The following is a 20,670-nucleotide window of genomic DNA, read 5'->3' on the forward strand; positions in this document are numbered from 1 at the left end:
CCTTTTCACATAGGAGCATAGCTGTCAAGTTCTCCCTTTTTTAAAGGGAAATTCCTTTATGCTGAATAGGCTTCCTCGCGAGAAAAGGGAAAACTTGGCAGCTATGCATAGGAGTACATATGGTCCTATGGTGTGGAGTGGGAAATCCGTGGCCCCCCAGATGTTGTTGGACCTATCAATGCCAGCCAACATGGCCAATGATCAGGAATTATGGGAGCTGTAGCTCAACAACATCTGGAAGGCTACAGGTTCTCTCATCTTGATTTAACTAAAGGAGTAACAGCCACAGCAGGAACACTTACTGAAAAACACTTCATAATGCTATTCATTATCTCCCTCCAAGTGTCTGTACTGAGCAATGTTTTCAGCTTAATTTCGGGGAAGCAGCAATTTGCATGGACCTACATGTGTTAATTCATGTAAATGAATGCCTGTTTAAAATAGGCAATCAACATAGAGTAAGTGCCGGAAGATAAACGGTCAGCTATTCATCCAATCATGGTAATGGAAATAAGATGAGGCTATTTGTTACCTGTTTGCGTAGGAGAGCTGAGTCGTTTGACTTCATTATAATAAAGCAGTTTATGATGCAAGAATGATGGGATTTGCTCCTTGAATTGGCTCTTGGCAACTTTTTTTATTTGCAAAATATGCTAATATGCATACACAGTCTTTACCTGGTACATTGGAATCCTATTGAAAAATAGACGTATTTCCCCACAATCTGCACAATGCCATTTACATAAAATCATAAAATCATAAGGATTTTCATGATAGCCAACTAAGCTTTACTCAGAGTAGACCCACTGAAATTCATGAACGCGGCTTTAATTTCAGTATGCCTGCTGTGATTAAAGCATAGTTGAATATCTCCCTTTAAATATATATATTCATACTCGATCACAAGACATCAGATTTTGGGACAAAGTATGTGAAATATTCAGTTTTTAAACATGCAATAGGAATGGGAAGGGATTGCTGTCCTGTTGCTTTGAGACTGTTCCTTGGTGCTACAGGGATGGGTGAATTCCTGATGGCGACTGCCACCGGCCTGATCCAGAAGCAAGTTAGAGGGGCTTGTTTAAGAATATTAATTCCAGGCGACTTAAATCTAAGAGCTGCCTTACATTCGACACCAAGGTAGAGAGAGTATGTGAAAGTGATTGGCACAGCCAGCCCCCATCATTTCATATCATGTCAAAAGCCACCCTAGGCAACCTAATGATAGATTATTCTTGCCGCCGGTAATATGCAGGTAACTCCCAGGTGGAACTGTTCCATGAGGATTCAAGGATATTTAAGGAATGGCAATTAGATTGCACTGAGGTTATCTAAGGTGAAGCGGAGTAGGGAGGAATCAAGTTCCCTTCCCACCATGTCTCAGTACTTTATTGCCTTCAGGATACCCACACCTGGCTAAGACTGAACAAAATGACCTGACTCTTTAGGGATGGAGGAGAATGTCAGGAGAATACGAATATATGGCAAATTTTGTGGAAAACGCTGATCTCTTAGCAGAAAGGTGAAGGGCTCAAGCAAAGTAAACAAAAATGAAAGGAAATATGTAAACAGGTATACAAGGGAATTTTGACACAGAAACCGAAATAGAGAAAAGGCTGGAAGTCACCACAGGGTGGAGGGGGTGAAGGGCTGATAGGGGTTTTTCTTTATTGTTTGCGAATATTTTTTGCAAATATTCATATTCAAATGAAAGTATAGTACAATGAATGAAAAACAGAGTGGATGTATAGATTGATACATTCGTATTTTCATTTTCTTTTCTTTATTCTGTATCTATTTTTTCTTTTTTATATATGTTTGTATTTTCTTAATTTTGTAATATATGGAAGGAAGATCAATATATATATATGAAGGAAAAGGCATCCCTCTGAATAATAGACCCCTACCACCTCCTGAGGACGCATATATATATATATATATATATATATATATATATATATATATATATATATATATATGAAGAATACGAGCTGGTGAAACATACATATTTTTGGCAGGCCTCCTCCTGTCTCCAGAAAGCAAGCACAATTCTTGTGCACGTCTACTCAGGAATTAAGTCCCATTCAGTTTAATGGGGCTCACTTTCAGGTTAAGTACAACACAGGAAGCTGTCCTATACCAAGGCAGACCACTGGTCCACCTGGCTCAGAATTGTTCTCTACACCAATAGGCAGTGGCTTTCCAGGGCTTCAGACATGGGGCCTCTCTCAAGCCCTACCATGAGAAGTTGGGATCTTTCGCCAAAACAAACAAAAACCCTTTGCCACTTCCGTCTAGACTGAACTGTCACCATTATCCAGTGGGTGGGGGGGAAGCAGCCCATAAATTCAGTATAACCTCATCTTTCTCTAAGTGACTAATATTACAGATGAATCCTACACATGTCTATTGGGAGTAAGTCCCACTGAATTCAATGGGCTTACTCCCAGGTAAATCAGTATAGAATTGCAGCTTTAGTATGTAATGGAGCTCTGCTCCACACAGGAGATGGCAACATGCTTTTGCCTGGAAGTCTTAATTGCTATAGTTAATTAAAGCTCATCAAAAAGAGATGAGCATAAAACAGGCAAAACAAGATGAGAGTTTGGTGGCTTGTTCTTTTTGAAAGCATTTTTTGAAATGGGGACAGTGAACTGATCTTTGGCACCTTGGATGGGATGTGTAATTTATTCTCTGCCAGTGGCAGTCCATTGCAAATGATAAATCTACTTTTTAAAAAAGAGAGAGAAAGAAATCCATTAAATTAATAAAATGTGTGGAGAGAAGCTGATGGGCTGTAATGGCTTATGATGAGGACTCAGAGACATTTCCCATGTTAACACATCTTATAATAACCCTTTCAATTTACATCAATTCCTGCTATTGTCAAAATACAGGTGAATCATATTTATGTGGAATGGAATATTTATTTTTGGTTACATAGAATATTAAATGAGCTGTCAAGAGGCTGCAGTAAAAACAGAGAGGGTCTCCCACACTGAAATAGGGGTCAAAGTTGCCCACATTTTGCTGTTTCCATGCTTTGCCTGTAAAATACAGAAAATGAGCTTGGGGATCTCCCTCATAAGGAAATGTATGTGCTCCCAGTGTGGGAGCATCCCAGAGCATTGAATCATAGAACTGTAGATTCAGAAGGGGTCCCAAGACTCACCTACAGTCGTACCTCGGGTTACGACCACCTCGGTTTGTGAACAATTCAGGTTACTAACTGCGCAAACCCGGAAGTGTTTTCACCCCGCGCGCATGCGCAGAAGCGGCGCGCGGGCGGTCTGCGCATGCGCAAAGCGTGAAAATCGCAAAAATAGCGCTTTGCGCATGCACAAAATGGCACTTCGGGTTGCGTTCGGGTTACGAACTTTTCGGGTTACGAACTGCGATCCGGAACGGATCGTGTTCGTAACCCGAGGTATTACTGTAGTCAAATTCCCTACAATGCTGTCCATGTCTCACTTTGGAATGTTACAGAACTGCAAAAGCAAAAGCAGAAAACAGACTCAAAGCTCGTTAAAATGTTCAAAAGCTCGAAAAAAAAATTCAATCGAGACTGAAGAACTCTAAGATGCCAACATCTTTAGCACTGAAATTTAGAAAACCTACATGAATGCAACTATCTACAGGTAAGGTCTAGTATTGGGGACCTGGAGGTCACATTTAGCTACCAATATAGCTTGTCCTATAGAAAAGTTTTCACATCACTTCTAACACTGGTCACCACAAACTGAAATAGGAATAGCATTCTGTAAGTAGAGTGAAACCCCGGAATAGGCCATTCTCTGATCAGCCAGCCAGCTCACCTTAGCAGGCAGGAGAGCTTAAGAATGGCTTCATAATGTCAGAATGAAACTAAAGCCCTCAGAGATGTGGATGGGTCCGCAGAAATCCTGTTCTAGATATCTGACAAATTGTAGATAGCTAACAAAGCAGTGCAGACCAATATCAAACTACTTTTTCTTCTTTTTTTGGAATAGAATTCTCAGTCTCAAGCAAAGCTAGCGGCAGATATGACTCATAAACTGAATCCACTGTGAGGATTCACTTAGGCACCATTATAGCTCTCAGCTGAGCTGTCTTAAAAGAAGCTGCCAAATGAGAGAAAGATTCTGCCCTCCACTGAGCTTGTCTGGTTGTACCTGGATGTGAGCAACATGAGTCCAGCGCATGACATGAAGGCATAGGAAGCCACCACCACCTTGATGAAGCTAGGAAGGCCCGAGTCCGGTCAGTGTCCAGACTGAAGACTTACCTGAGTACCACATCTACACTGTCTTAGGTTTCACAATGGATGGAAGGAAGGTGGAATATAAGAAAACAAAATTATAAATAAAATGCTTCATCCATTGCCTGACTCAAATAAAGCAAATACTGTATGTGGTATGCGTGCTCCTTCACATGTAATGGGAAGTGATGGTGCAAGGCAGGGCCGTCTTAAGTGCCCCTGGCGCCGTGGTGCGCCGGACCCCTCCGGCGCCCTGCCGCCCTGTTTCCCAGCGTGGTGGGCGGGTGGGCACAGCACGGCTGCCACAGGCGCTGCTGCACAGCGGGCGGGCAGGCACAGCGCGGTTGCCGTGGGCGCAGCTGCGCGGCGGACCAGCGGGCCAGTGGGCAGGCGCAGCTCGCGGCGCCCTCCTGGCGGGCCAGCACCGTGGTGCCCTGCGCCATCCAGCCTGGCCGTAGGGCCGGCCCTGGTGCAAGGAGCCCAACATCTCTCCCCATATGCTATAGAGCTCGCCCATAGTTTGCCACGTGTCCATTTGGCCTTGCTTCCTTTTCCTTTTATTTTCTGAACTCGAAATGTGGAGTACAAGTTGAGATATTAGCTCAATTGCCTGTCGTAATCTTAAATCTTAATTACATTTGGAGCTTTTCCCACTTAGCAAGTTTTTTTTTCTAAGAAGGATATCCGCAGGAAATCAATTTCCATCTTATTTACTTCAGCTAACTGAAAATAGAATGTAATATTATCACTGGTAAGTACACTTAATGCCTGACCCATTCCAATCAAGCTGATGATACATATGATTCAGCTCAGAGGTCCCAGACATACATGGAGTGGGCAACTCATCCCCTCAATCAAGTGCTAGGACTCAAGTCTACCCTTTCTGTCCACGCCCAGTCACAGAAACTCCAGTGGTGGAGCATCTGTGTTCACTTTCCTAGAACCATTTGCCCTTGAGAGTTTCATTGGCCCAAGCCGCAGTTTGTCTCTACAGTGAAAGGAGCACAGCAAGATCAGGTTGTCCATAAACACAAGACACCAAACATTTTTGGCATATCCAGCCAATGCATTTTTTTTTTTGCCCATATCCAGATGTTCATGCTGATTTTTCCATTTCATATTTTTTATTTACCGTACAGCTTGGGCTTCAATCACTATTGAGACAACAGCTCAGCAGTACAGTCAACCTGCTGGTTAAGAATAACGCAAGCTTATTTTAATAATGCAAAGTTTATTTTAATAATGCAATCTGATTAATAATAATGCAAGTTACCTTCTTACATGCTGTGACCGAGCTTCCAAGACTGCTTCCTGAACTATCTGTGCCACTGCTCTGGTGCTCTGAAACTTCATACATCAGTGGGGATTCAAAGTTGCTGAAGAGAGAAAATCATTTAGTGACTCATTGGCATAAACAAATCAAATACGGCTTCATTTTTAAGTCCTTCCCAACACAGATCACTTCAATCCCTGCTGTTTTCTAGGTTGGCAGCGCAAGTCTATTGACTGGCTCATTTTGCTGCTTTTGGAAGTATGCTCTAAAATAACTCCCTGATGCCATTTAAAAACTGAGAATAAAGACCTTAGCTGGACATAACAGCATCTGTCCGGCTTCAACAATACAATTAAGTGTTCTCTTCCTCCTCAAGTACAGTTCCAGAGACGCAACTGATATGCAATGGCAGCATTCACTCAGCTTGACAGATTCCAAGGTAAAAACAAACAAACTTCCTGCTGTGCTTTTGCCAACCTGGTATACTGTATATTTTGGATTAATGTTCCAATCAAGCTCCAGCCAGCTAGCTCTACTGGCTCATAGTCCCAAAACATCTGAGGGCACCAGGTTGGCAAAACCTGCTATGCCTCATCCAAGTCCCCCGATTAACACCCAGGAAAAAAAGACAAATTACTGTACAGCTATTCAGAGACAAAACAACAACAAAAAGTACAATGGGGATGACTGGACTAGAGAGCCCAAGCAGGCTTTCTTCATCATCATGGTTAATGTGGTGTGGTGGTGCAGTACACAGTGTTGCAAGTGTGAAATCCAGAATTTGCAGACATAGAGGACAGTCCAGAGCTATCATCCTCAGGCGCAGTTTGTCATGCAGAGCTGCCGCCAGTCATAAAATGTTACTACTGATGGATTAGCAACTCATGATGGCAGCCCACGAAACAAAGCTATAAATCATTGCCCTCATCAAATCCACTCCACTGATTTGGCGCCGTGGGTGGCACTTTCATCATACACTAACGGTTGCTACATAATGGTCACACGACATCCACGATGAACCTGCAGAGGGCTCTGCCCACATTCTTTGCTTTTTCATTGCTTTGGGATGCTCTGCCTCCTTGCCTTTGGAGTATTTGGAGAGCAAGTTTACATGGGGTGTGGGGAAGAGGGGAACTAAGGAGCAGATTTTTTTTTCTCCCCTACAGCTCCCATAGCACTAGAACTTCAGACCAGTCAGCCAAGTTCTTTGGAATTGCTTCCTCACACTGTACATAGTTAAATTATGGAATCCACTACCCCAACTTCAATAGTTTTAAAAGGGCATTAGCCAGATTCATGGAGGGTAAGGTTATATCAATGGCCTTGATGGCTGTATATTAATTCTGGTATCAGATGCAGTATGCCTTTGTATACTGATACACTGGGGAGCAAACGGGGAGGAGTGCTCCTGTGTTCCTGCCATGCTTGTGAGCTTCCTCTAGGCATCCAATTGGCCATTGTGAGAACATAATGCTGGATCCAGCGGAGCTCTCCTTTTGCTCTTATTATGCCCCTTCATTAATTTTCCTCAAACACTGCAATGTATTCTGTCTGCAGGCCTTTGATCATCTGTTCCACTGAACTCCCTTGCATATCATCTTACCGGGTTGGACCAACCATCAGGCAGAGTGAGGCTGCCACTTAAGACTGCTGATTTTGGTATCACGGAGGGGCAGAAAACTGCTGGTGGTGCCGTTATTTATCGTAACTGCATTTTTACTTGCCAGAAAGCAGGAGAGGCGGTTGTAGGATTTTCTGCTTCAGGCGCCAAAAGAATCTGGTTGGCCTTGAGTGAAGGTGGGCAGGGAAGGGCCACCATTTACTACTCTGCCTTGGGCAGCAAAATGTCTTGCTTGCCAATGCTTTTCATCTTAGTCATTCATTTGTTTTCTCTGACTTATTTTATAATGATGCTGAGCTTTTCATGGGTGGCTGAGCTATTCTCAGTTGCTCTGACTCATCTCTGGCACCATGTTTCAACAGAGTCTCCAAATCCTTACTTGCAATGGCTGGCAAAAGTGAAACTCACTGTCAGGAGTATGGGCAGGAGTCAGGCTCTGGGGCCTGTAGTGCTTTGCAGGACTGAGGCCTGCCTCAGCTTGTGCTGGAGAGGCAAGGAGTGACCACCCAGGTGAGGCCACTTGATACCTCACTGCACCTGGTGGCAGGAGCTGGGAGGGATAAAATCTCAGCATTTCCCTTCAGCTCTTTGCCACAGCAACGCTATCCCTGCCTGGTTGCCTCTGGCCTCTTGCTCCTTGGACCCTCGCCTTGCCGACGCCTTGATCCTCGACCCTTGGACCTCTGCCTTGCCAACGCCTTGATCCTCGACCCTTGGACCTTTGCCTTGCCGACATCTTGCTCCTTGACTCCCAGACCTTCGCCTCTGCCTTGCTCCTTGACCCTGTGACTGCCCACTGCTGGACCCTCAGCCCTGCACCTGCTCCTGCTTCTACACCACCATCTTGCCTCTGGTCCTGATGTCCTCAACCAGGGCTTCAACCGCCCACCGACCGGACCGTGACACTCACTACTGTACTATGATAGTTGGTTCATTTTTTGGAAGAAATCAGGAATGGGGGGAAACGACAACTCCCCCCTCCCCAGCCAAACAAGGGCTACGTCCACAGCACACATTTAAACCATCCTTACACCACTTTGACAGTCATTGCTTCCCCCAAAGAATCCTGGGAACTGTATTTGCTAAGAGTAAAGGGAATTGTAGTTTTGCAAGAGGTCTCCTAACAACCATCAGCATGCTTAACAAACTACAGCTCCCAGGATTCTTTGCGGGGTAGCCATGAATGTGAAAGGGGTGCTTTAAGCATATGGTGTGGGTGTGACTTGACGGCATAGCAGCAGTTCCTTGTGTTTAAATATGGAACTCAGCCACACATAGGAAAGAGAATGAGATCCAGTTTTAAAATAAAAAAGGGGCATGTGGACAAGTTCAGAATGGTTCCACCACCTGCAGCTCTCTTCCCCACAACTTCTCTGCCAAGTGCTTTTCTCCTCAGCTGAACTTAAGATTCTGGAAATGGCCTTAAAACACTTTAAAAAGGGGTAAAAGGGGAAGGATAGTTCTGTACTCCTCACCTGCACACGCCTTTTTGTTTAAAAACTGAACTATCACACCTTTTACGTGACTGGAACAGTTCCATAGGTAAACATATGGAACTGCCCCCGTAATGTCCAGTTTGGCCTTTAAGACTGGGTGGTAGTCACAACACTTTCTGTCTTTAGGCTGTGAGAAATGTTTCACATTTCTTATCACAGTCCAATATGCTGAATTTCAATGTCACAGTTGCCAACATTACAGCTACTTGCTCATTTTTTACCTTGACACAAATGCATGTGTTCATACAGACACTTAAATATAAACCGATACAGCTTTTTTTTAAAAGTTATGAATTGCTTTTCTATGAGGAAAGATGATAAATACCATGAATTGGTTTGACCATAATCAAGGAACAAACACGCTCCAACAATACAAGTCACCACAAAAAATATGTTTATCTGTTCTTTAGTACCCTGAATTTTTCTACCATTATTTCAAACACATACATATTCAATTCAATCCTATAAAATGGCCTGCTGAGGCCCAGTAACAGTAACAGTAAACCATGGCTTAAAATATATCATGGCTTGCTGTTAATGATTTGCACCCAACCCTCTCAGCTCCATGTCAGACCAAGAGGGGGGAGGGAAGCCCAGAGAACTAACTTAGCATTACTTGTGAACAGGTGCGTATGGTTTGTTCCCTTCAGAGAAACCATGATCTGTAATCCCGGAATAAATCTTGGCTTCTGTCCATGGTCTGCTAGGAGAGAAACAGGGGAGAAAAACACCGAGTGCTGGTTCACACACAATCCACCGCTCTGTTTTATTTCCTCACAGGGAAGAGCTGGTGGAAACAAATGAGAAGTGCAAACCAGAATGCTGCTATTCCACATTAAGCCCTGGCTTACAGTTTACAATTTAGAGACTTTGGTAATGAAGCAGCATAGAACAGAACAGAACAGGATAAAAATTAAGAGGTGTTATGTGGATTTTGGGTCTGACACAGCAACTCCTAAGTAGTTTAATACTGGTTTAAAGGGGCAGCATCCCCTTGCAACAGGACAGATCCTCCCTTTAATATACTTCTGAAAAGTATATGAACTGGACAGGTACCCTTTTGAAATGGGCAGTTAAGAGCATACACTATTTGTACACTACAGACACTCCTGACTCACGAAAGCTACCAAGATTGGAATAAATGTCTTCCTTATCTCTCTAAGATCGGGATCAAACTTTTTAGTGGAACTGAGGGCTTGTGCCACTGCTGCTTGTGTCAATCCATAGGACTGATGCAGAGACAACCAAGGAACAGATGTGCTGTTGCTGCTGCTTATAGGTAAAGGTAAAGGGACCCCTGACCATTAGGTCCAGTCGTGGACGACTCTGGGGTTGCGGCGCTCATCTTGCGTTATTGGCTGAGGGAGCCGGCATACAGCTTCCAGGTCATGTGGCCAGCATGACAAAGCCGCTTCTGGCGAACCAGAGCAGCACACGGAAATGCCATTTACCTTCCCGCTGTAGCGGTACCTATTTATCTACTTGCACTTTGACATGCTTTCGAACTGCTAGGTTGGCAGGAGCTGGGACTGAGCAATGGGAGCTCACCCTGTTGCGGGGATTTGAACAGCCGACCTTCTGATCGGCAAGCCCTAGGCTCTGTGGTTTAACCCACAGCGCCACCTGCGTCCCCTGCTGCTGCTTATAGTTTAATACTATACTTATTCTACAAACCAGTGCTTTTTTTCCTTAAAAATGTTTAGGGGTACACTCATTTTCCTATTCATATTGAAATACTACCTCTCAATGAGGCCAAACTTAGATTCACAAAATGTTTAGGGGTATGCGTACCTCAGTGTCCCCCCAGAAAAAAGCACTGCTACAAACTACGGTAACCGAAAAGAGGCATGTATGAAGAAACAAAACATGCATTATATTACATTTAAAGGTATCTTGCCAGGCAGTCATCATGTATATGCACAGGGGTTGCAAACGAGGCCCACATACTGTATTCCCAACAAAGGCCTTCCTCAGAGCCCATGGGCTACCCTTTCCTACCCCTTCTCTCATTGAAATAGCCAACAGATAGCTTCTTGGGTTTGTGTCCATAGGCCCAAAAAGGCTGGCAACCTCTGGCTCAGATAATTTCTACCATAGATTTAAATAACAAATTAATTCATTTAACGGCAAGTCAAGAAAAGAAAAAAGGACAAAAGTTTGCATTAATATGAAGTGATAGAGCAGTATGATAGCAGAAAACCTAAAATGTCAGTGTATTTTCTGAGTGACACTGAAAGAAGCAGGCCACATCTCAGCCTGAAGATCAGAGTGACATTTAAATCTCTTGTTTTCAGGGTCACTGGAGAATGAGATATATCTTGCACTGCTGAAGCGCATGGCTATATAACTTCTAAACCCAGATACGTCTTCCACTTGGCCAGAAGTACAGCAGATAATATGATAAGATATGGGCCAAACGAGTTGTTTGATAAAAAAGGTAAGACCCTCTGAAAGCGAAGTAGCGTTGCTATCTTTGGTCTCTGAAGGAATTAGAAGTGCAGGATTTTGACTCTCCTCTTCATGCATCCACATTTTTCTTCTTTGTGACTGGCAGGCTCTCTGTATGAACATCCAATGCTGGACTGGACTGCAACCGAACATGGCACAAGCTTGGGTAAAAACAAATGAACAACTGCAATAGTGACCATGAGCCAGTTTCCAAGGCCTGGCACCTTGATCTGATAATGCAGTCTCATGTGCACACAAACACAGCTCTTCCATTAAGAACAAAGGAAGCAGCCTTATACTGAGTTAGACCGTTGGTCCATCAGTCTCAGTATTATCTGCGCACTGAATAGCAGAGGTTCTCCAAGGTTTCGGACAGGGTTCTTTCTCAGCCCTAACTGGAGACACTGGGGATTATTCTTATTCTTATTTATTATTTATACCCCGCCCATCTGGCTGGGTTTCCTCCACCACTCTGGGCAGCTTCCAGCAAATACCAATATACATTAAAATATCACAGATTCCCTAAACAGGGCTGCCTTTAGGTGTTTTCTAAATGTCAGGTAGTTGTTTATCTCCTTGACCTCCAATGGGAGGGCGTTCCACAGGGCGGGCGCCACTACCGAAAAGGCCCTCTGCCTGGTTCCCTGTAGCTTTGCTTCTCGCAGTGAGGGAACCGCCAGAAGGCCCTCGGCGCTGCATCTCAGTGTCCAGGCTAAACGATGGGGGTGGAGACGCTCCTTCAGGTATACAGGACAGAGGCCGTATATAGGGCTTTAAAGGTCAGCACCAACACTTTGAATTGTGCTCGGAAACGTACTGGGAGCCTGGGACCTTCTGCATTCAAAGCAGATCCTCTACTATTGCCCTTCCCCTTGGCAGCAACGGCAAGAGTGTTGGAGCGCAAGCTGTAGTCAGTCAAATGTTCCCGCACTGTTCTGACAACAAGGGAACATATCCAGACTGCAATTTTTTAAATGTAAGAAACAATTTTGTGTAAAAGCCATCTCTCTAAAAAGTTAGTATCCATTTTAACAGCTGGAGAAAGTGAGAAAATAAGGAGCCCGAGGGCCAAAACACTCCCAGGGTTAAATTCGTGAATGCATTAAATGTGTTCTTTTTTTTTTAACAATAGCAGCCATAGGGGAGCTGAACAGAAATGAGAGCATGACACATGGGGGGGGGGGAGAGAGTTAATATGCCTAGGCTCAAGTCCTGCAATCTGCACATGGGGTGTGTGTGCCCACCACAAGGCCTGAGGGAAACATTGTGGCATCATATTATTTATTGGCTACCCCCAAACAAAACATTTTTTATTCACTGCTGGTGTACAGTCAGCCACAAGTTAATGTAACCTCACAGGTAACAAGAGGATGTTCCCAGGTCAAGTTCCAATGCTTGTGAAATCACTGGTTGGATTTAGGAAGGTTATTCACAAGCTTGTTGTAAGACCAGTTGAGGCAACATGTACATATATGATGTATTTTGAGCATTTAGGACAAATCACTGGAATTATTATCACATGCCCTTATTATGATGCGCAAAGTCTCCAAGTCCCAGCTTCCCTTGCTGACAAAGAATCCACTTTCCTATTAAGCAATCTGTATCCTTGTTCCTTTAACACCGCTGGAAAAATGTGATGCTATCTAGGCTCTCTAGCCTTGAGGATAAGTAAGTATCCTGCTGCTCTTAGTGCTGTGACTAATTGTGTGAGCAATGGAAGCGTTCCTTTCTTTCGACAAACAACTCTCAATATGCACCCAATGTGACTTGTTCATGCAAGCTGAGAAACCATTTTTAAGACAACCTCCGTACATCACCACTCTGTGGAGTCAATCTTCTCTTAATAAGAATTGACTTGAAGCTGTGTATGTGCAGTTTGTTGGCCCTTTGAGCAGTTTCTGGACAAAATGTTCTAAATCAGCTTTCGCCAACCTGGTTCCCATCAGATGCATGTGATTACAAAACTGGCCGAGGCCGATGGGAGTTGTGGTACAAAATATCTGGAGGGTACCAGGTTGGCTAAGGCTGCTCAAAATGGTTTCCTCATAGTTGACCATAATGAAAGCTCCTATTCTGCATTTCAGCTGCTAACATTACCATAACTGTCAACCCAGTTGGGAAGCTGTGGTTATTTTTGCGTATTTATTCACGGCACTCCCTTTTTGACAAGTGTCAAAGATGTCAAAGATATTCTTCATTCCAAACACTTGTTAAATAGTAAATGTTGTCTTAAAAGCTGGCAGCTTTAACCACAATGGTACAACATTCATGCAATTACTGTAGATTATTTTTTTGTGCACTGCTTCACACTTGATGCCCTTAGCTATCTTTTATATTATCATTCATACTTCCAATCCCCAATAATCTCTCACAAATGCATCACAAAGTATGGAATTTCAAAGAAAGATATAATATGCAAAGAAAGATATAATATGCAAAGTATCTAATAGAAAAAGATAAGCTTCCTAGTCAATGGTATAATCTGAAACTGTATAGTCCCAAGGAGAATTTAAAGCATTAATATTGGAAGGCCACAATTTGTACCGGAAGGATTGCAAAAAAGACCTATATTTTGTGAACACGTCAACACTGATCTCAAATCCTATAAGAAGTGGGAAATTGCATCCAGGCCCTTGCTTATGCATTAGACCAGGCATAGGCAAACTCGGCCCTCCAGATGTTTTGGGACTACAATTCCCATCATCCCTGACCACTGGTCCTGTTAGCTACGGATAATAATAATAATAATAATAATAATAATAATAATAATAATATTTATACCCCGCCCATCTGGCTGGGTTTCCCCAGCCACTCTGGGCGGCTTCCAACCGAATATTAAAACAGTACAGCATTAAACATTAAAGACTTCCCTAAACAGGGCCGCCTTCAGTTGTCTTCTAAATGTAAAATAGTTAAATGTAAAATAGTTATTTGACATCTGCTGGGAGGGTGTTCCACAGGACGGGTGCCACCTCCAAGAAGGCCCTCTGTCTGGTTCCCTGTAACCTCACTTCTCGCAATGAGGGAACCGCCAGAAGGCCCTCGGTGCTGGATCTCAGTGTCCGGGCTGAATGGTGGGGGTGGAGACGCTCCTTCAGGTATACAGGACCGAGGCCGTTTAGGGCTTTAAAGGTCAGTACCAAGACTTTGAATTGTGCTCGGAAACGTACTGGGAGTTGTAGTCCTAAACATCTGGAGGGCCGAGTTTGCCTATGCCTGCATTAGGCTTAGCATGCATAGGGGATATGCATGCATGAACCCGCACACTGAAAAACAAAGGTAATTGGGTCATGTGAATGGAAACAAAACACTTTGCTTTATGCATGTAGGTGCCTATGCAAACTTCAAAGTGTGCAGGGATGACAGAATGACCCCAACCCATCAACACAAACAATGACATTGTTGATTGCATGCCTGAGACCCAATGGCCACTTGAACAGCGTGTGGCATCTGCTCCCCTCTCCTCCACAACAGCTGGTCACCATTGCCGGTACTGATAGTGCTGACCATCCACTGAGTAGAGTGGCTTGTGTGAAGATTTGTGAGTGGAAGCCCACTTTCAATTGCAGATTTCTCTTGCTGCATTAGAGTGACGGTCAATCATAAACTTTGAACCTATCATCTCATAATATATGGTTCCACCATTGGCATAATTGTCATAATTATAATCCTGCAAAGGTTCAAAAAGAAATCATCTAATCATCTGTGACATAATTATAGTATTGCTATTATATATTTTTATATAACAAGATGTAATATCAATGTCCTAAAGCCAAAATTATATGTAATGTAATAAAAGCTATAAGAGAATCATATCCAACAATTTTTAATGCAGAACAGTAGACCAGCAGAGCATGCTTTTGTATCTTTTCTCTAACAAAAGGGCAAACATCCCCTTTTGGGTCAAGGTACTCAAGAAGGTGGTTTCAGGTACGCTTGGTGGAGGCTGAATTATCTGGGTCCATTTCAGTTTGGCATCAGAACTGGTCATGGGACCCTGCTCATTCTTCTCGGCTTCTCAGCAGCTTTTGGTATCAAGGAATTGGAGGTTGTGGGTGGTTCTGCTCCTACCTCGAGGGCTGTTTCCAGCAAGAAGTTATGGAGGGGCACTGTTCAAGGACATGGGAGCTTTCCTGTAGCATCTCAGAGGGTTCCATCTTGTCCTTCATGCTATTTCCTGTCTACATGTAGCCGCTGGCAGCTGTCATCAGGGGACGCAGTCACGATAACTCAGCTGGTACATCGTGAGACTATTAATATGAGGGCTGTGGGTTCACGTTGGGTGAAAGATTCCTGTATTGGAAGGAATTGGAGTAGATAACCCTTGTGGTCCCTTCTAGCTCTACAATTCTCTCTCTATCTCTGATTTGAAGTGCAGTGTCACCAGTACTGTATGTAGACAAAATCCAACTCTATCTCTCTGTTCCATCTGAATCAGCAGTGGTGCCTAAAGTGCTAGACAGATGTTTGGAGACAGTGATTGGCTGTATGTGGACCAATACATTGCATGTGAATCCTGAAAAGACAGTGTGTTCTCAATTCCAAGAGATGGGGAAATGACCACATAGATTGTTTTCTTGGTTGCTTGATGTACAAAATAAGTAGACAAAAAAAAATAACAATACTAAAAATCACAGCTCTGAATTCTCAACTCATTCTGCTTCTGACTTCAAACTTACTACAAACTGTTTCTTTGTTTGCTCCACTGGATCCTAACAGCATTGCTCCCCCTCTCCAGATAGCTAGAGAATAGTGGCAGGGAATTATTTTGTCTCAGACTACTCATCAATGCAAACACTTTAATTTATCCAAGAAAAGATACATATTTGAGGTGACACAGCTTTCTCTGGAATGAGCAATCAGTGGGTGTGATTCAACGAAGTCTGTCCATGCAATGGGACTGTCCCATGGGAGGAGTTTAGTTGTGCAAGCGGACTTGGGAACTGGAAACAAACGCTTGTAAGCTCTTCCTCTGACCTGCAAGAAGGCAAAGTGGGAAAAGGGGAGTGCAAGAGTCCACAACCTGTCATAGGTAATTACAGTGGTACCTCGGTTTAAGTACACAATTGGTTCCGAAAGTCTGTACTTAACCTGAAGTGTACTTAAACTGAAGTGAACTTTCCCATTGAAAGTAATGGAAAGTGGATTAATGCGTTCCAGACGGGTCCGCGGAGTACTTAAACTGAAAGTACTTAAACCGAAGCATACTTAAACAGAGGTATGACTGTAATACAGTGGGAAATCACTGTTCCCCATTACATCAGAACTGGGCCTTAAAGGTTTATAAGTCTCTCAGAAGTCTGTAGATGTGAACTCGTCATTGTTCTTAGAACAGTGAACTTGGCTGGAATTGTAATTCCATGCCTGCAAAGTAACTGTGCTGTTTCTCAATCTCATTTTCCGCTGATGAATGTGATACAGGGCAAGATCCATTGTATCTTGGTTTTAATTCTAAAAGAGCACTATGCTCACTGGGATTCAGTAGCTGACTTTATCAAGATGTCCCCTTTCATGGTGCAGCAATGTTCCTTCTTTGAAATGCTAAGGTTATGGTGATAATTAAAAGATTAAAAGCTGTAGACCATGACAGTAGCTGCCTTAAGAATGATAATAGCCACATGGTGTTAAACTGAGTGCATCCCTCAGGTTGCAGCAATTGCGGGACATTATCAGAAAGTATCAGTAAACTGATTTGCAGGTTGTATATATGTGTAAATAAACCATATATCATAAAGACACTACAGTCTCCACTGTCCCTCATTACATGGAAACACTACTTTCCACTGACACAAACAAGGTTTCCTGGATATTCCAACAGTCAGGAGTAAAATTAAAGTAGACCTATGCATGCCTGTTCTATTTCATGCAGGGAGGTATGTTTTCTCTCCTCTGCATTATATCAAAACCAAATCATTTTTTAGACGGTAGACTTTTTGTGAGTACAAGAGCCTCTGAATAACCATAAGGCAAAATACAATATTAATTTGGAAAGTCCCTGGTAAGGTTTCTTTAGGTAAAACAGAATGTAAATTCAGGTATCTAAGAGGTGGGGGGAAGCTAGTGTGCTAACTCATGCACTGTTTCAGCTTAAGGTAATGTAAGCTGTAAGCAGAACAAATTATTTATGAGAGTTTTATTTAAACCACCTTTCAAAGTGAATTCCTCTTTCTGTTCTCAGGAAAGCAGATTGTTCCAGGTGGCTGGATAGGAGACCCAGCTTAGAAAAACAAACTCATTTTCTAGGGATGAAATTGTTTGATGTAAGATAACATCACCTTGTGAGGTAGGTTTGGCTAAGTGATAATGGCTGGTATGAGGTTACTGGATGAGTTTTATGACTAACAGTGCAATCTGACGCATGCTTACTCAGAAGCAAGCCTCATTGAGCTCAGTGGGACTTAATCCCCAGGAAATGTGTTTATGATGGCAGCCTTTGTGAAGTCTTGAACCCATGTCTCTTAAGTCTATATCCAGAACTATAAACTATACCACACTGACTCTATGATATAGACACCTGAGGTCTGGATAAATGAAATGTGTGTGTGTGTGTTTCCACAGTTGCATTTGTGATTTTAAAGTTAAGACTGGCTGCTATCATGAGCTTTGTTCGCTCCTAACCATGTGTATACTCCCGTGAAGGCACAGATGGTTAGTAAAATGACAGCTATAAATACCTCTAGCAAATGTTTTCATGATTTGTTTTGGATGTGAATCCCATGCATAATGTAAATGTTAGCTGCGGCCCAATTCTGTAAGATTTTCAGATTGCTCTTGTACGCTTGTTCTCGGGGGTACGTCTGTGGTCTAATTGAGAGAAGGTAAGTAATAAAAAGATATGCACTTCTGGTATTACAGGTCAAGGCTAAACCAACCTTTACTAAACACAAGCTTTCTGTTAAAAAAAAATGTAGCATTGCCTTCACTTGGTGCTCATAATGGGATTTTGCAGAAGCATTTTATCTTTGTCAGAGTTCTACACCTGCTGAAATACCACCTTTCAGCTACACATCATCTGCACACAGAACAGAGAACATTGAATAGGAAAGTTGTGCCATTGTAATTGTAGCTTAACACATATTCTTTACTTTCTTTCTTTTCCAGGCCCTGAATGCCTGCTTCTATTTCATTAAATAAAAAACGGAGACCTTGTCTTGATGGCATACTTCTAGATTAAAAGGGGTGCTTTCCCCCCTTTTCTTTTTTACAGAACTGAAATAGTACTGTAAATCACGTGACTGATTAAGCAATGCAATTTTCAAACATATTCAAGAAAGCCTCTTTTACAGGGCTGCTATAAAATGAAGCACCTGGGACTGTCAGGCAGGTAACAGCTGGTTGAAACAGAACTACTTCTCTGGTCCCTGCACCACCTTGAAATCTTCTCCAGAGGTTTGGAAGAAAACCCCTGCACATGCAAAGATTTAGTTAAAAAACTAATATTCTGACCCCAAATATGACCCATAGAGCACAAGTAAAACCTGAACATCAGATATTTCTTGGGGGTGAAGAGTTGTTTTCAATGCAAGATGGCTTGGGGTCTTTTGGGGGGGGGCTGATAGGAAGCTCATATAGAATGTTACAAATAAATAAGGAGTGGTGCAACTCCATGCTAGTCAATATCCCACTCCACACTTTCTTTATTACTTCTAACTATTATAGAATCATAGAATTGCAGAGTTGGAAGGCACCCTTAAGGATCATCTAGTCCAACCCCCTTGCAATTCAGGAATATGCAACAGTCCTACAGGGGAATCGAACCTGTAGCCGTGGTGTTATCAGGCTCACACTCTAACCAACTGAGCTACCCACATGTCAATCAAATTTTGAATTCCACCAAAATCTTAAAAATTCCATTCCACCAAAATCTTAAAAAGAAATGGTGTTTCCAAGTTAAAATGTCAAGATCACGAATAGCTCTGGCTGCGTATGTTTCAACACAGCTTCACAAGCTATCAGATCTTTCTTTAAAAAAGCAAGCACAGCCTTAACTCACTGGCATTTCTTCAAAGAAGATCAAGAGCCTTTTATATTCCTCCTTCACTCAAAGGTGTAAGGTGAGCCAGGTGTATTCATGGGCTTAATAATACACATCACTCTAGAAATGGCAACAAAACATACATTGCTCAACCTGTTCTGTGCCTTCAACTGGTACTGACATAGGTGTAAAGTTGCAAAGGACAGTGAGGCCATCTGAAATCAATAGAAAGAAGATTTACTGATGCACAACCTATTCTGACTCCTCTAACACAGCACAGCAGGGCTGGATCTAGACACATTAAAAAAATGTTTCAGGAAAATGCGTAGTAAACCTCATAAGGGGAAATCACATTGGCAAAAGATGGAACTCTACAGTGCCATCTGATGGCAGTGTTACGACATATTTAAAATGTTTTTCTTTACTAATGTAGCTGAGTTTGAACTCTCTCTTAGTATGACAAGATGATTAAAACAAACTAATTAAAACATCAGCCATATATATGTGGGACGCAGGTGGTGCTGTGGTCTAAACCACTGACCCTAGGGCTTGCCGATCGGAAGGTCGGCGGTTCGAATCCCCACGACAGGGTGAGCTCCTGCTGCTCTGTCCCAGCTCCTGCCAACCTAGCAGTTCGAAAGCATGTCAAAGTGCAAGTAGATAAATAGGTACCGCTCCGGTGGAAAGGTAAACTGCATTTCTGTGCACTGCTCTGGTTTCGCCAGAAGCGGCTTAGTCATGCTGGTCACGTGACCCAGAAAAACTGTCTGTGGACAAACACTGGCTCCCTCAGCCAGTAAAGCGAGATGAGCGCCGCAACCCCAGAGTCGTATGCGACTGGACATAACTGTTAGGGGTTGTTTACCTTTTTTATATTCATATGTGTCTAAATGTAAGAGTCCTGCTGGATCCTCCAGGAAGCCTGAAAGCTGGGTTTGAAAGCAGATGAGCACTTGCCCCTCGTTGATCTTAAGCATCAGGTATTCAGTGGTAGACATAGCTGCCAAGTTTTCCCTTTTCTCGCGAGGAAGCCTATTCAGCATAAGGGAAAATCCCTTAAAAAAAGGGATAACTTGGCAGCTATGGTGGTAGACTGCCTCTGAATTCGGAGGCTGCACAGAGCCATCATTACTAATAGCTGTTGATTGAGTTTCCTTTATCCCATGGGTTTCCTTTATCCCTCTAAGCCAGTGGAAATCAAAGTATACGAAAGCAAATCCCATAATAAATCAACTCTGTATTGTGCAAAGGAGTGCTTCCTCTTGCCTGACCTGGATCTATTGCTTTTCAATTTCACTGGATGATCCCTAGCATTATGAGACAGGGGAAAGTTATCCCCAACCAATTTTTCCTAAACATTTACCATCTCCTCCCCTGCTGAGTCACTTTCCCACTTAAATGTAAAAAAAAAAAAATCCTCAGATACTGCAGCCTTTCCATGGAGGACATCAGGATCATTTGAGGGTATCCTTTCTTGTTCCTTTCGGAACATTATACCATCATTTGGGGGTGGGCTGAATGAAATGTATGCAGCATTCCAAACGTGGCTGCATCGCAAACTTCTATAAAGGCATGGTACTGGCAGGTTTTCTGTCAGCCCTTTCCCTAATAATCCCTGGT

The 20,670-nt window shown here is 43.0% G+C and overlaps 1 protein-coding gene across 3 annotated transcripts in view; it reads right to left on the reverse strand.

Moving 5' to 3' along the window:
• SPHKAP (SPHK1 interactor, AKAP domain containing) overlaps positions 1-20,670 on the reverse strand; it is a 77,559-nt gene that overhangs the window by 49,134 nt on the left and 7,755 nt on the right. For all 3 annotated transcript variants that reach the window (XM_088669089.1, XM_035133407.3, XM_060274525.2), the window contains exon 2: positions 5,511-5,613. In XM_088669089.1, coding sequence (XP_088525215.1) covers positions 5,511-5,613 — 103 coding nt within the window. The remainder of the gene's footprint in view (positions 1-5,510; positions 5,614-20,670) is intronic.

The sequence above is a fragment of the Zootoca vivipara genome, chromosome 5 (genome assembly GCF_965207765.1).
Source record: "Zootoca vivipara chromosome 5, rZooViv2.hap1.1, whole genome shotgun sequence".
In the NCBI taxonomy this organism is placed as follows: domain Eukaryota; kingdom Metazoa; phylum Chordata; class Lepidosauria; order Squamata; family Lacertidae; genus Zootoca; species Zootoca vivipara.